Below are 16,605 nucleotides of genomic sequence, written 5' to 3' on the forward strand. Positions count from 1 at the left end.
ATTTATTCTGAAGAAAACCCGACAACGTGAACTGTTAGGTGCATTAAGAAACAGATAAATGACTGCAATTATTTTTTCAACATTTACAACAGCAGTGAAAAGATTTCTGTAAATAAAGTTTTAGAAAAGACATGACCTGGATTTTCGCATTTAAAGCAGCTTGTAACAAATGTGTGTCCATTTATAGAGAAGTACTTGTTTTAAACAAAAGTCTGTGCTGAAAGTCCAAATTCAACGCTGATATATCTAATACAGTGCAAAAATCCTATTCTGAGTGTTTTTAACTTGTTCTCCATTAAAAACATCTAAACATCCTTAAAACAAGATAAACTTACCTGAGAAAAAAAATTACACAATACTACTGTAAGACTTTTTTTCAAAGGAAGTACCTTGGATATACTGTACACTACTATTTAAATGTTTGGGGTCGATAAGGTTTTTATTGTTTTAGAAAGAAGCCTTTTATGCTCAACAAGGCTGCAAAAATGCAGTAAAAATAATAATATTTTGAAATATTATAATTGAAAATAACTGTTTCCTATGTGAATATTTTTAAAAATATATATAATTCATCCTGTGATGTCAAAGGATGACATAGAAGAGAAGAAATTGGTGGTTAAAGGTTAAACCACAGTAGTCACATGGACTATTTTTTAACAATGTCTTTACTACCTTTCTGGGCCTTGAAAGTGGTAACAACTTTGCAGTCTATTGAAGGGGTCAGAAAGCCCTCGGATTTCATCAAAAATATCCTCATTGGTGTTCCAATGATGAACGAAGGTCTTATGGGTTTAAAACGACATGAGGGTGAGTAATTAAAGGAGAACTTCGGCGCAAAATGAACCTTTGGTCTAATAAAACATCGGTACCTAGTCAACCGTTCCCTGAGTTTTGTTTTAATTATAATCGAATGTAAAGAGTTTTATCTCAAACTGTTTAGTGTATAACGCTAGAATATGGGGGCATATAATAAGTGAAAAGAAATCACTAGTTAATACCACTAACAAGGCTCAAAATAGCCCCACACTAACACAGTAACATAATGAGGGTCCCTATAAGCAAAACGAAGCATTGAGAACTTTGTAAGTGTACAGACCGTTTAATAAGAAGATAATTTACACTAAACAGTTTTTAGAGATTAAACTCTTTACATTTGATTATCATGAAAACAAATCAAAAGTTTTATTAGACCAAAAGGTTTATTTTGCGCCGGAGTTCTCCTTTAACGACTGAATTTTCCATTTTTGGCAAACTAAATCTTTAAGAACAGAAAAGTTTAAGAAAGTTTAAATTGTTTTACAATTTCAGTAATGTCTTTACTTTAACTTGCATCCTTGCTGAATAAAAGTCTTAAGTATATATAAAAGTAAATCCTACAAACCTCCTACAAACTTTTAAACGGTTGTACATTTTGTCATCTTCCATTGAAAGACATTTTCTAACTGTACTTTTAATTTCATACTTCCATTTTTTGCCGCGTCTAGCATTCTAGCAATGTCTGTAATGTTGAGTTGCATGAAAAGAGAAGGAATTGACGTCAGTCCCAAATCAGTGCCAACATTCTGCTTGGGAGCACCTGAGGTTCAGAAACAGACAGAGCGATGACTGATCACAGTGCAGCGAGATGGATATCGCACTGAACGGCAGGCCTCCTGTCACCACGCAGCGCCCCGAGCGCACAGAGAGAGCACTGTTGCTAAGTGTTATCAGGGCTGAAGAGGGAGGAAGGCTTCGTGACAGCACCACGCTCCATCTCGCCCCAGCCAAACTTTGCAGAGTCAGACGGGCGGATGAATTCATCAATTATAGCACAAGGTGAGCTGAAAGCACCGCGTAAAGGTCGCCGAGCGGAGGGGGAAAAAAACGGCCAGCTCAGGGCTTTTCTCTCTGCGTGCCACTCCTGAGTATATGGGAGGTCCGGCATAGCACAGAAATGGAGTTTAAATTTTAAACAGGCAGAGAGAGGGGGGCCCCAGGCCCTGTGTGAAGATTTCAGGAGGTGACAGGGTGAGAGGGAGGGAAAGAGCGAGAGAAAAAGATGTCTGGATTGAATGTGGATCAGCGAGGGACATTCATAACTAATTAAACAGTCAAAGCCGACAGGGCCTCAGATGCATCACGCTGCAGATCTCAACCGCAGTCCACCGGATCCCATTAGAGGAGGACGATAATTGCTGTGTTTGTGGTGCTTCGCTCAAGTAAGTGTGCATTATTTACGATTACATTTCTTGTCCAACACCAACAGGTCCCAAATCACGGTCCCGGCATAGTGAGGATGACTTCCTGCATTGGTCACTCCTCTTCCTCCACATAGGTTGAAGGGAACCATCCCACCTGTAATTTATAAAGCATCCGTAAACCTTACTTAAAAGTAACAGAGCATATATCTCTTCATCCTAGGTGAGCCGTTTGAGAGCTCTTGTGTGTCAGATCTGATAATGACGTGCAGAAGTATCATTAAAAGTCATTCTGTCATCACCTTCCTGTTAATCATCTCTCTCATTAACGCACTCGAGCGTATGGAACGAAGGAAAGTGAATCTAAAATGGCTCGAGGAATGATTTAGGTGTCAAGGAGAGTCAAGATCTGTGATATTGCATGGGAAATGCTAGGCCAAATTTCAATTTCACTCTCAAATTTCAATCATGTTGTCACACCTCTATATTGCTGTCATTTGGTTGTGTCCAATTGCTTTCAGAACTGGGGCACATTCACAAAATGCCTTTACCTTTAATGTGGGTACTACTGTACATTTAACTCGGTACTACCGAAAGCTCTTCATCATGACAAAATATAGAGCCCAAACACAGACTGTATTCATTAATCTATTTCATAATTAATATGGATCAATTAGATAAAATATAATTAAAACATATTCCATTTAAAAATATAAAATATATTATATTATAAGTCATAACTCCAGTCTTCAGTGTTACATGATTCTCAGAAATAATTCTAATAGATGATTTGCTGCTCAAGAAACAATTATTCTGATAAACGTTGAAAACAGCTCCTTAATATGTTTGAGGAAACTGATACTTTTTTCAGGATTCTTTGATGTTCAAAATATCAGCATTTATCTGTTAAGACTATAAATGTTGTGAAAATGAATCAAAACTCAAAAGTGGCAGTAATGCATCTTGATTAGTATTAATTTCTTTAAAAAAAAATCTTACTGACCCCAAACTTTTGAAGAGTAGTGTACATATAAATTATTAGAAAATTAGAATATGCTAAAAAAAATATTAAAAATAGATTAAATAAATATTAATACGAAATTATATAATGATATTTTTATGAAAATGTAAATATAAAATAATACAGCTACTCTCTTTACAGCAAGGTTCAATTTGTTAACATGTTAACATTTATTGTGTTAGCAAGCACAATAGATCATAAACCATCTTGTTTATCATTCTAACAGTATTATTAATGCACAATATTAAAATTGTCTGACAACTCATCAACGATTTCTAAATATGCTAAATATATAACTCTGCTGTTCTGTAAAACATTATTTTTTCGCTGCTATGTGCCTTTCAGTTCCCTTTTGAGCAACCATGAACTGTGATTCGCGGGGAAGGGTAATAGTTCAGTTTACATGATGTGGAAGTTCCAATAAATAAGCTGAAAATATGAAGCACCAGTACTTACGCAGTTCACTAGAGGTTTTGGTGCTTTTAAAGGTGCAGTAAGTGATTTCTGAGAAACACTGTTGATATTTAAAATCAGCCCAAACAAACAGGTTCCCTTTTCTAAAATGAATGTATTTCCCAAAGCTTTGCCTTTTCCCAACCCTTCTTCTTCCAATTATATTCCTCTAACCTTACACATTTGTAATGTCTCTCAGCCATCTCTCTTTCTACAGTCTTTCTTCAAATATCCCTCCCTCACCATGAGTGTAAACACTCCCCTACAGCTGATTGGCTACAAGTGTCTTGTGGTGCTCAGCCCAATCCACTTTCAATAGCATTTCTCAGTAAATAAAGGTGTATAAGAGTGTTTTCCCTTACCCGGCCATTGACTTCACCCTTCCACCAACCATTGGTACACTTAATATAAATCTTCACCAGGTCTCCCACCTGCAGAGAGAGCTCCCGAGTATCCTTAGAGCTGAAATCATATCGTGCCAGTGCAATGCCAAGCACTCTCGGGGTCAAAACTGAGGGAGAGGGGGATGTAACGCAAAAACAAGTTGTTAAAAAATGGACAAGAGTGAGAGACACAAATGTTTTCACAAGATATGCCAAGTAGGACAAAATGTGTGAACGTGCAACAAGATGATTGGAGATTTGGAGCAAAAACGGGGGCACAAATGGCGTTGCATCATTCTCAGACATTTTTACACACAAAAGAGCTGAAGCAAACACAGGGAGAAAAGAGTGAGATGGCTGGAAGGAGAAATGAATAAGACAGGTGGCTGATAGCTGTACCTGACCAGAAGGGTGAGGGGGAGGGAGGAACAAAACTGTAGCTGGTGGGACTCAAAACAGAAAGCCCACACAGCACTGGAGCGTACAATCCAAGCCGAAGCAGAGAAAATAAGAACACAAAAACCCAGAGATCTTAACGGAGACATTTTCAACAAAACAAACATTAACAAGCTAATATCAAGAACTCCACAAATCTCTGAGGGAATGAACACACTCTAATATGTCAGACTTGAGAAATTAGGGGAAGTGTCTCAGTATTTTACGATTTGATCCAATATATAGACCACTTTTCAGTTGGTAAACATGGTGACGTTTTTTTTTTTTTTTTGTGGGTGGAGCTTGACTGATTGCCCAGTCCTATTTTGAACCCCATTGACTTTTATTGTATGGACAAAAAAAAAAGCACTGAGACATTTCTCAAAACGTCTACTTTCATGTTTCACAGAAGAAAGAAAGTCAAGGAGGTTTGAAAAGACACGTGAGTGAGTAAATGATCACAGAAAAGACCAAAATCTGGACTACTTCAGCCTACTGACTAAACTACTGGGGCAGAGGTTTTCTGCCGGGATATAATAAAAAGAAGAAAAAGAGGTTTAGAATTTCATGAGCAACCCATTCCTATATTTTTCAAGATGTTGTTTTTTTTGTCTCTACAGTAGGTGTTGTGATAGCTTTTGCCAAGTGCGTGCTCCTGGCCCTGTCACTGGTGCAGCTGTGATATCGCGCATACAGAGCGTGAGTCCTGTTACCATCTGAACACCCATCTGAGCATCCAGCACTTTCTAATATGTAAACTAGCAAACGTCAGATCCACAATATGTTTGCCTTCCTGCTTTGCATCTCCTCTGGGGGGAACGAAGGAGTAGATGATGAGCCAACTACTTTTTCCAGTGCCACTGACACTCAGAAATGGTGCAGATATCCACACATTCGATATCTATGCACGATTGAAACCAATGCGATATCTGTTTTCTCACATTAGCTTTTAAAACCCAACGCTGATTATCTGCCTTTCTGTTCAATGTGTTTACCAAACACTCTACGCCTGCAGACGTGTCAGCACACACGCAACCACTGGTCTGTTGGCGCATTTGTATGTGTTTTGGTTTGTGAAATGTCCCAGGATGCATCAAGGGCCTGGATTTTCAACTGCGGTTTTTGGGAAAGGATGCGTTACCGAGATCGGCAGTCGAATACAAACACCTCTAATAAGCCGAGGATGCTGACGAAAAAAAGGACAAATAGATCAGCGAAACCCCCAATTCACAATCCCCACAATCCCGTTCTTTATATCAACAGAGCTGTTCTCGTTCGCTAAGTTTTTCTTCTACGTGACACATCTCTCTCTGTTCAATAAAGCTGACTTTCTATGTCTTCACAAGTTGCCCTTTCATTTCTCAGTGCAGGGACTGTTTTTTTTTTTCTTTCTTTCAACTGCGAGAGAGAAAATCAGCCAAGTCCCCACAGGTGAGGGGAAGCTTAGCATCCATCATGGCTTTTTCCTGTAACTCAAACCAAACTGTCATGTCGCGTCAGGGAGTTTGCCGGTACTACTTGAGTCTTGTTTAGCAGAGTCCTCTCTCTCGCTGTGTCGCCTGAAGCAGGAGCTGCAGAGTCAGACACAAACAGCCTTTTTCCTGATGCCAGGTGCCGAGTGTGTACGGCTCGCTTCACAGCACCAGTCTGTCTCTTTGAGGAGCCATCTTGGGCAATGAGAGCTGGAGTTTCATTTTCCCATGAAAACAACACGTGTGCATGCACACTTTACATTTTCACCCAACGACCAGCATGCCAAGTGTTCAACATTTATATTTAATCAAAAGAGTCAGAGAGGTGTCAGGACATAGCTAAAAATACCTGAGCGCAAACCATTAACCATTGCCATTAAAAGAGGACCTTTCTGAAGTTAACACTGGCGGTGATTTTAATCGCCGGAGGTCGACGTGGCTGCCAGTACACGGTCCTGCTGCTTACTGTGTGACTGGATGTAACTCTCTGACAATGAAGATGTCTTTCTATAGTGGCAACTAATCTAAAGACTAATATTCTGCAAGGGAACAATTTTGTATGTTTGCATATAAATTACTAGGCTAGCAGCTAGGGTGGTCTAGCAACTCTCCGTTGGCATTCGAGCTGGAAAAACCAAGCTCTAGTCAGGCCAATCACATCGTGTATAGAGTCGGCGGGCGGGCTTAATTTAATGACGACAGAGTTGTGACAATTCCCTGCTACATGAAAATTAAAGAATGGCTGCTGCTGCTGGCGAACAGCGGTCTTTCGAATCGGCTTTGACCGCGACTATGGACGACTTGGAGTTAAAGGAGTAGTTCACTTTTTTAAAAAAACAACTTTTGCTGATAATTTACTCCCCCATGTCATCCAAGATGTCCACGTGTTTCTTTCTTCAGTTGAAAAGAAATTGAGTTTTTTTAATGAAAACATTCCAGGATTTTCTCCATATAATGGACTTCATTGGGAACCAAACGATTCATGGTCCAAATGAGAGTTTCAGTGCAGCTTCGAAGGGCTTTAAACGACACCAGACCTAAAACTAAAAACTAGCTCCGCTGGTGGGAAAAAGCTCTGGTAGGTTGTATCCTCTTGTGTGCAGAGGGAATTTGAAAGACAACCGTTTATCCCGCCCCTCCGATTGAGCTCTGCCAATGGTGAGTTCCCAGACCCAACATCTTGATGTGTGTCTGGCCTGCCAAGCTAATAAATTACAGCAGTGCTTAAAGTAGTACTTTGAATGTTACAGTACTGCAATTTCTTTAATTAAATCTCTTTATAATTGAAAAAGTATAAATTATATATTTTTATATTAACTTTTCTGTAAGTGTGCAAAGATTAATCATACTGAACTGTGAAATCGCTCACAGAGCGATAACCTGAACCTGATCTTGCGTGCACTCTTAGTGGTCAACTGATAAGGATGCAGGGTGGCTGACGACCACCCTGACCACATCTAAAACATGTTTCTGATTGGGTTGCTCTTGATAACTCTTCTACATGGTTGGACCTTGAACAATCTTTTGACCTTTGTATTTTTACTTTTACTTATTTTTACCTTTATTTATTTACCTTGATTACTTTATGTTTTACCTTTTTACAGTACCTGAAAATTAATTCTGGTCACTTGTTATCATATAATGAGTTAATTTGAAGGAAATGTAGATACTAACCAGCAGTTCTGAATCCACCACTGATCTCCTTATACGGCATCTGCAGAGTCGTGTCCAGCGTACGGAAACCCTCTTTCAGAGAGTGCTGTTTGTAATATTCAACCAGTTCCTGGGCAGAAACATCACACGTTTAAAAACTTATTCTCAAAGTTTTTTGCCAGCTAAAATTAGATTTTAAGTTAATATTTTAAAAAAATGTAACAACACATCTGCACGTTCAAGGTTCTCTGATTTTGGTTAATGGTCAAATCCATGGTAGCACTGGTGCTCCCAACTTATTCTGGTGAAGCACCACAATTTAAATATTACATTTAAATTGATATTTAATTTAATTAATAATTTAAATAATTTAAATATTCCTTTTATTTAAAAACAACACACATTTTGTATGAAATGAAATTTCTAGTGATGCACTGATCATGATTTTTCATTGGCAATTCCATTTTGTTTTGTTTTTTACAAGCAAATTTTACCAGCTGCCGATTTTTGTCTTTGTTAAAGCAAATTTATCAGCTGTTTATTTGCCAAACTGGCCTTAAAAATAAATAAATAAAAACATCTGTAGAATTTGAAATTAGTGGCAACCACTGCATTTTAATCACGATCCAAACAAAGACGCTACACACAAATGTAGCATGAGCAGTTGTCACGACAGTATTTATTTATCATTTTAAAAGAAAACGTAACAAGGTTGCAGTAATATTGGTGTCTCTAATGGATTAATAGCTGGACCCATGTTATTAATTATGCTAATGAAATACAGGATTATGCAGATCAGCAAATGTTCTGTTTTTACGATAAAAAAAGCCTAGGTCTCTGCAGCACAGATAGTGACATTGAATTATAGCACCCTACATTTGAATTCATATGGTTATAAAAAAAATAGAGCAAATGCTGATGAAGACCATTGCTTCTATGCAACTCAAACCCACTTACTAATACAGTCTTGAACGTCCTGCTTTCAGCAATGTAGAAGAAGCCCTCCTTAGTGAGGATCTTAATGTGCTTCACATCGTTGTTGTACCTGCAGATGGCAGAGAATCATTGTAACCATTCCAGGATTGTCAGTACTTCCACTGTATCTCAAAGGAGTTTTCCCTGGGAATGGGCTGATAAACAAAAGTTAAGCCAAGACACATCTTTTTATTTATGGAGCACATTAAAAATAAGTGCATACTAAAATGCTTTAAATGTGCAATTAAAACCAAAAAAAAAAAAAAAAGACGGACATGTGGGTGAGTAATTCATTTTTTTTATTTTTGGTCGAACTATCCCTTTAATTCTGGATCTAAAGATGTCATGAGCAAGAGAAGATGTAATGTCCAGTGGCATGTTATTCCATGACCTTGGACCAGCTATAGAAAAAAACCCATCCCTTTAAAGCTTAAATGTGAGCTTCCTATAACATAAGGATGTGGAATTGTTCTGTCAGTCTCTGACCGCAGGTCAACATACCCACAGGACCTAAAGCCGCACATAAAGAGGACAACATGTTTTGACAGAGAACCTGTGATTGGTTTAAGCATGAGACAAGCAACTATAAAATGTTCTGAGGTAATAAAGCCCACACTGTGCATGTAGTGTGATAACTCACACTGATCACCACATCCATGCTACACAATGAGCTGTATGCAAATTTGTGATGCATTATGTATTGGGTTGCATCGAGGGAAATGCATGAAGAAAACTAAGCTTTGCATGCAAAAGGACGTTCGTGCAAGAACCTCACCGACCAGCCGTCACGCCAATTTTATACGCAATAAAATCACGCTTGAACGATCAAATAAACAGTATGAAATGGTATAATAGCTAGACGAACTTGATGCTGATGGCGTACTCTCTGCTCTCCCGGCTCCTGTATCGCACCAGGTAGGTGCTGTTCTCTCTCTCCATGAGCTCAGACTCTGCGTGGTGTCTCTCTATTGGCCCAGCAAACCTGCTCGCACAAGCCAACGTGCATATGGCTCAGCACATGTAGTCATGCAGTGTCATGTGGATATTGGAGTAAATGTGGTTAAACATTAAGACTTACCAGGGTTGGGCTGAGTAGTCGACTGTCCTGGGCACCTGAGTATGGGACATATTACAAACAATGTCATGCATACACTACCAATTATACCCATTTATGGTGACGAATTAGTTTAGTTGACAAATACAATTTATTAGTATTTTCATTACTTGTATATATTTTTGAATGAATGAGTTTGACTGGATAGTGAATCTATCTATCTATCTTGTTCTTGTCGGTCAAAAAAATTATTATATTTATAATATTAAGTGAAACTCTCCATATATTCAGATTCATTCCATATAATCAGTTTCATTCCATATATTCAGAGATCCATTTCATATATTCAGTTTCATTCCATTCAATATATTCAGCGTTTTGGGGCTCACTTTTTTTTTTTATATCAATGTTAAAAACAGTTGTGCTGCTTAATTTTTTGTGGTTGTTGAAAACGTGATGCATTTTTTTTTCCTCAGGATTTTTTGATGAGAAAAAAGTAAAAAATAACAGCATTTATTTGAAAAAGAAATCCTTTGGAACAATGTAGAAGAATTCATTAAAACTGATAAAGTGATAAAAACACAAACCAACAGCATACAAATGATTGTGCAAGTCATCCAATACATACTTACACATGGGCAAGGCTTGACTGCATCACTTGGAAAGAAGCCGGTCTCTTGAGTTGTCAGGATTTTGCCCTGCCAAGAAGAGTGGTTGTTAATTGCATTATATTTGCCTTGAGGCGATGCTCGCTTCTCCCTTTTGCTTTAATAAATCTAAGACAATTAGCTCACAACAAGCAGTGAATCTCATTTAGAGCCACAGTTAATTACTGTTCAGCCCCTACCCACGGTTAAACTCCGTAACGCATCAGAATGAAAGCATCACCTAATGCTGAATAATCATACAGCTTCCAAAGCAGAACCTCGTGAATCATGACACTCGCCAATAAGCCATTGTTTGATATTGCTGCTCCGAGCATATTTGGATTTATGAATTACATTAGACTCGAGTTTCATATCATGTCCTCGCGCAAAAGATTGTATTGAGCAATCGCAGGCCGGATGACAGTTTTAAAATAGGCTAATTTCTTGCATGGCTTCAGCCACAATTATCTGTATATTTTTGGATAAAAACAGACAATCCCCCCCTTCCCCCCAACTCAGTATGAAACAGCTGGGAGGTTGTAATGCACTGTGAAAATGGCAGAACCAGGTGCCAAAATTTAGCAGCCTATGACTGATTGTGAGTTTGGCTGAAGGTTTGACTGAGGGTGTAATGAGGATCTTCTCCAACAACTATACTGAAAAAAGATATACTTTTCTTTCCAGGCTCCCTTTTAAGATCATCTCTAACTAGTATAAAATGAATTTCAGAAAAATGCACCTCTACCACAAATTAAATTGGAGTCCCAAACTGGAACTGTATTCATGATTTATTTGGCTTAATAATGTTTCGCCCTAGCTTTTGAAAGCCCTTTATATTTGTTATGCCACAGATAAGCGTATGATAAAGATTAAACTTATTACCCCATTAGAGTAAACAGTTGGCAGCCTAAAGGATCAAATTAAATTACAGTGATCGATTGCACTGTTCTGGCAACGGGACAGAGATAATTGTCTTCCAGTAACATGGGAGATGGATGCTTAGTGCTCTGTAATTCCATTCTTTGGTGTCATGGGACCCTGAAGATTTAGTAGCCTTATTAAGAGTTAAGTGTCGTTTCACACAAGATAAAATAAACCAGTGATGTGCATTATCATTCAATAGTACCGCTTCTCGCTCCCCTCCATGACCTGCCAAGTGCGTGAAGAACCACGGCTGACACGCACGTCTAGCCACTGCCTGTCGCAGTCTGTTGGCTCGGTGAATCTCTTGGCATTCATTTTTGATCTGTAGGGTTTTTTTTTTAACCTCTGTGTGCTATCGGGCAGAAATAGCCCAGCATAAAGCAAGGGAAATCTCGCTAAGTGTCTATTCCCTGCCGAGCTGTTTGAGTCGTGCCGGCCAGATTGGAGCAACACCAGGAGGAAGATGAGGTTTTAGTGCCACCATAAACCATAAAGGAAAAAGAGCCACAACAGCCTGGCCTGAGCCAGAAATAAATAACACTGAGACAAAACTGCAATGTTGAAACATGCCTGAACAAAGACTGTGCTCCGCAGTCACTATATCTGACGGCTCATTTAGATATCAGTGCATATTACGAAAGCAATGCGAAAAAGTATTGTTTTCAGTGACTATTGAATGTAAAGTTTGTATGTTATACTAAAGTTGTGTTGCAGTAAGTTGAGTCAGGGTTATTTTAGTTTAAAAAGAGGGGGAAAAAAACTAAAAACATTAAAAAAAAAATTTTCATTAGTTGAAATAAAAAATACAAAAACCTAAACAAATTTTATTTCAGCTAGTAGCCAAAGCAACATTTCTAATTTTCATTTATGTACTTAACTAAAACTGTAATAAAAAAATGTATAAAAACTATATAGACATATTTTTAAAAAAAAACAAAAAACAAAACTATTGTCAAAAACATTTTAACTTTAAATCAAGTAAAAATTAAACTACATAAAACTATAAAAATAAAAACTAATACAAAATATTTATAAAAACTATAACAGTATCTCATTCATCCATCCATCCGACTTTCCTCTCCCTAGACACTTCCTCAAACTCTTCCGGGGGGACACTGGGGCGTCCCCAGGCCAGCCGAGAGACATAATCCCTCCAGCGTGGAAGGCATTAAGGAGGCATCTGGAACAGACGCCCGAGCCACCTCAGCTGACCCCTCTCGATGTGGAGGAGCAGCGGCTCAGGGTCAAGCTTCAGGATCCCATGACACCACAGAACACAATTCAGCTATTAGGTTTTTAAATACTGCAGTACTTTATCTCACCTGCCACCAGGAGCTGTGAGGATCAGCACAGATGACCTCTATGACATCACCAATCTGAGCATTCAGCGGCGGCCCACCCTGAGGACTAGGGACCCCAAAATAATCTCTGATGACCAGCATTTTTGGCAAACCTGTAAAACATAAAACATAAAATCAAAATTGGCCATATACCTAAACCAGCTTTCTGGTTCATGCTTCATTTGTGTAGATAATTCCAGAGAAAAGATTTTTGATCTCTGACATTTCTGAAAAGTCTTTATTGCTTAATATCACCAACGCCTTTTATTTTTCAACCATCTCACGCTGGTACTTAACGCCCACTTTCAATAAATTCTCAATGGAAACAATCAAGTCCTAACCAATCTCTCTTTGAATATTTTAGATTACATACATCAAATGGCTAGCGAATCAATTTATATTAACTACAGTAAAACGACAAATGTCAAGGTTACTACATCCATGACTGACTGATGACTGAACTGTGAAAACATTACATTCCTGGTCTTGTGTTTATGTATGGTTTTGTTTACTGTGAGTGCATGGCTGTCATGAGTTCTCTGTGTGCCATGTGCTCTTGTGGATTGTCTAGCCCCTCCCACCTTGTTACCTCGTTATTGGATTATTTGTTCCACCTGGTTCCCTTCTTTGTTTGCCTTCCTGTTTAGTTTCCCTGTTTTTCCTGTCCTGTGCTCAATCGTTGTTAATGTTATGGGTGTTGAGTCGTGTGTAGTTCTGTCTGCGCTGCCCTGCCCTGCCCTGCCATGTCATGTTTTCGATTTAGTTTTTAGTTTTTGAGACCTGGATTTCCTTTGTTGGTTTGTTTGATTTATGTTTCACTTAGTTAAAACTTCACTTCAACTCTGCACTTGAGTCCTCACTCCATTCTCCACAACCCACCCGTGACAGGATGAGCTACGCGTTAAATTACATTTATAAAACAGATAGAAATAAGGCAAAATATGCCTGAATGTGCATTTCTCCCCAAATACAAAAAACAAACAACACCAAAAAAGCAGAAAAATAGCCCCCAAAGCAGTTAAGAAAAGTATTTAACAATTTGCATATGATACACTTATTAATAAATGCTTAGTGACCACTTATAAACAGATTATGTAAATTAATTCCACATCAAGCAACACTGATTTTGCTGAAGCTCAGTGCATGGCCCTTCCAACGCAAAGCAAATGTCCAATTTTCTCATTCACACAGGAAAAATAAAGTGACGCATAGCAGCAATTATTGTTTACACAATCCCATCCACTAAATCAGAGGCAGTCGCACTAACCAATGACAGAGAAGTGTATGGTGGTTAATGAACTGGGGAGTTATGTTCCGTTTTGGTCATGTTACTTTGTGTTTTGATTCTGCCCTCCTTGTCAGCTAGTTTGACCCAGTTTCTCAGTTCGTTTGATTAGTCATTACGTTCACGTCATCTCATTAAATAGCTCATTAGTTCCCTTTATTTGCTCCATGTATTTATACCCTGTTCTCCTTCATACCCTTTCCGATCTTGTCAGGACTATGTTGTGTTAGTTTGGTGTTATCTCCCTTATCTCCTGAGCTTTTGTCATTAAAGACATCTTCATTGTGCGATTCATACCAACAACCAACCAATGACAGGCCTGCAGCCTTAGAAGCCCCTTTCCCACCAAACTATTTTGAGAGCCAGTTCGGAGCCGGTGCCTGCGCGCGAACCAGTTCTTTGTGTTTCGACAGCTAAAGAACTGGTTCGCGGCCGGGAAAACTGGTTCCAAAGCGGCACCATCTCCTTGCTGGACTAGAACCGTTCTTTTAGCACGACATGTTTACGTCGGGGGCTGGGGCGGGTTTAGATGTGCTCTAAACATATTTTGTGACCATCGCGAAGCCAGGAGAAACTGCAGAAACACGCAAGCGTTTTTATTTATTTATTTTATCTATTTCTTTTTTATTTGAAACATAAGCAAAGAAGAAAACAGTCACGATATAGAACAAATAAATGGAAAGAAAAAAGACACAAGACAGGACATAACTTATCAGAAAAGATTACATATCAAACGAAAAGATTAAAAGACTTCTTGGTACACGAGTTAGAGATAATCCCAAAGCAATGTACTTGCAAGCGTTTCTAGCGACGTGCACAGTGACGTAATGACGTCGTTCCCTGGGCGCTCTAGTCAGTGGAAAAACAAACAGGTTCTGAACGGGTTCGCAAGTTGAACCAACTCCGAACCAACTTTGAACCAGCACCAGTTCCGAACCAGTTCTTTTTTCGGTGGAAAAGGGGTTAGAGAGAGGCTGGAGGGTTCTTCTAGTATATAATAGCTCTTTAGTAACCAGTCTATGAGTGCTTTAAGTGGGCCGCTACGTGCCGGTACTCAGTACCGTCACTTCCAAATATAGCTCTTGAGCATACCGCCACCTCTCCGTGCACCCAGAACGTGCTTTTAGCGTACCGGTACACTCATTTGCACTTCTGTTTTAATCCTTTGGCAGGGCTGGCGCTTTTCAGAGCGCCCTTAATTAAATGCACGCTTCCTAATTCGTCCCACCGAGAGCGGAGACTTGTTTTAAACAGCAGACGTAATATTAATTCGTCTCTGGTCAAAATTTACAGCATATATTATTAACCGTTTTGCCGTGCTGATCACGCAGTAAAAATGCCCCTCCCCGCGGCCAAAACCAGACATCTGTGGATGAGAATCCAAAACAAGGACTGGTGGGACGTTGTCCTGCTTCACTTCACATACACGCGAGTAAAATGATAATTTTAGAATGATGGGAAACTTATTATTAATACATTTTATTCAACAGGAAAGACAGATTGCTCCGTGCGTCACACGTCATTACGTTTATTTACCGTCATTGCACAGTCCTTTCCCAGATAGCACAAAGTCTATTTGATGTGATGTTTACATCTGGAAGACGTACTTTTAAGAGTGTTTGCTCATCTGCAATACGTCTATTGGACGTTTCCTGTCAGATGTCAAATAGACGTTTAGAAGATGTCAGTTTAACATGCAAAACTGACATCTTCTAAACGTCTATTTGACATCTGACAGGAAACGACAGCTATCTGGGTTCAGTTTCGGTTTTCAATCCGATCAAGTGTTTACATGTTCTCTCAATCGGATAAAAAAAGGGATGTTATCCGATCACGCCTTTCAATCCGATTGAAATTTCATTCGGATCGAGCTCAATCGGATCGATTAAGGTGTTTACATTAAAGTTTTTTTAATCTGATCGAGCCGTCAATCCGATTATAAGTGTCCATGTGTCAACCATGGTGTCAACTCAACGTGGTCCGGAGAGGGTGTGTGAAACGGGTAAAGAAATGAACCATAGCAAGACTCATGTTTATGTTCTACTGTTCAATGGTTATGTTATTTTGTTCAAATTTTTTTCAATAGCCCTTTTGCACAAGTCTCTTATGCACACCAAGGCTGGATTTATTTAATTAAAACACAATAAAAACAGTAATATTGTGAAATATTATACCAATATTTTAAAATCAAATTTATTCCTCTGATGGCTAGGCTGAATTTCAGCAGACATTGCTACATGACATCATGCTCTTTTTAAGCTAAGGTGTTTTGTATCATGAACAGTAAGATTGCAGCAGCAATATAACCAAGACCGCAACAGACTGTCAGACACACAGACGAATTTTCCTGCCATTACAGCACTTTGAATTGACCCTGACAGCTCTGACTGGTTCTCAGCGGCCCTTGCCTGAAGGTAACTAAAAGTAAACACATATTTGACATCCCAGGTGTTTTATATGGTGTTCACCGGGAGTGTTAAATTTGTGACAAAATTCTTAAAACCACAACTAGCCATTCATGTACAGTTTTCTCAAAGCAGATCTATGGAAGAGAAAATTGTGGCAGTTAGTGATCCTAAAACAACTAATCAATGTAAGAATTAAGAGAATTTCCCATGTGTTTGTTGTTAACTTTATAACTTGACTTGTTATCTTTAATGTACCAACGGCCTGAACTAAGGAGATGTTCCACCTGCTGAAATCGGTGTGAACATTATACTTCCTGAAGAAAGAATCCATTTACGGATGCGTTCATATTACAACTTCTCAATAAACCACTCAATCAG

The 16,605-nt window shown here is 38.8% G+C and overlaps 1 protein-coding gene across 5 annotated transcripts in view; it reads right to left on the reverse strand.

Annotated features, from left to right (window-relative positions):
• Positions 1-1,198: 1,198 nt before the first annotated feature.
• Positions 1,199-16,605, reverse strand: part of vav3b (vav guanine nucleotide exchange factor 3b) — a 45,459-nt gene continuing 30,052 nt past the window's right edge. For 2 of the 5 annotated variants that reach the window (XM_089131367.1, XM_089131368.1), the window contains exons 20-28: positions 12,517-12,647; positions 10,256-10,321; positions 9,648-9,682; positions 9,435-9,551; positions 8,552-8,639; positions 7,616-7,724; positions 4,434-4,508; positions 4,014-4,162; positions 1,199-2,334 (exon numbers count right to left, since the gene is read on the reverse strand). In XM_089131367.1, the coding sequence (XP_088987493.1) occupies positions 2,293-2,334; positions 4,014-4,162; positions 4,434-4,508; positions 7,616-7,724; positions 8,552-8,639; positions 9,435-9,551; positions 9,648-9,682; positions 10,256-10,321; positions 12,517-12,647 (812 nt within the window). In that variant the 3' untranslated portion in view covers positions 1,199-2,292. The remainder of the gene's footprint in view (positions 2,335-4,013; positions 4,163-4,433; positions 4,509-7,615; positions 7,725-8,551; positions 8,640-9,434; positions 9,552-9,647; positions 9,683-10,255; positions 10,322-12,516; positions 12,648-16,605) is intronic. The other 3 variants (XM_039676685.2, XM_039676686.2, XM_089131369.1) reach the window with 2 other exon arrangements.

Source organism: Pimephales promelas, chromosome 5 (genome assembly GCF_988280905.1).
Source record: "Pimephales promelas chromosome 5, fPimPro1.hap1.1, whole genome shotgun sequence".
Lineage (NCBI taxonomy): Eukaryota > Metazoa > Chordata > Actinopteri > Cypriniformes > Leuciscidae > Pimephales > Pimephales promelas.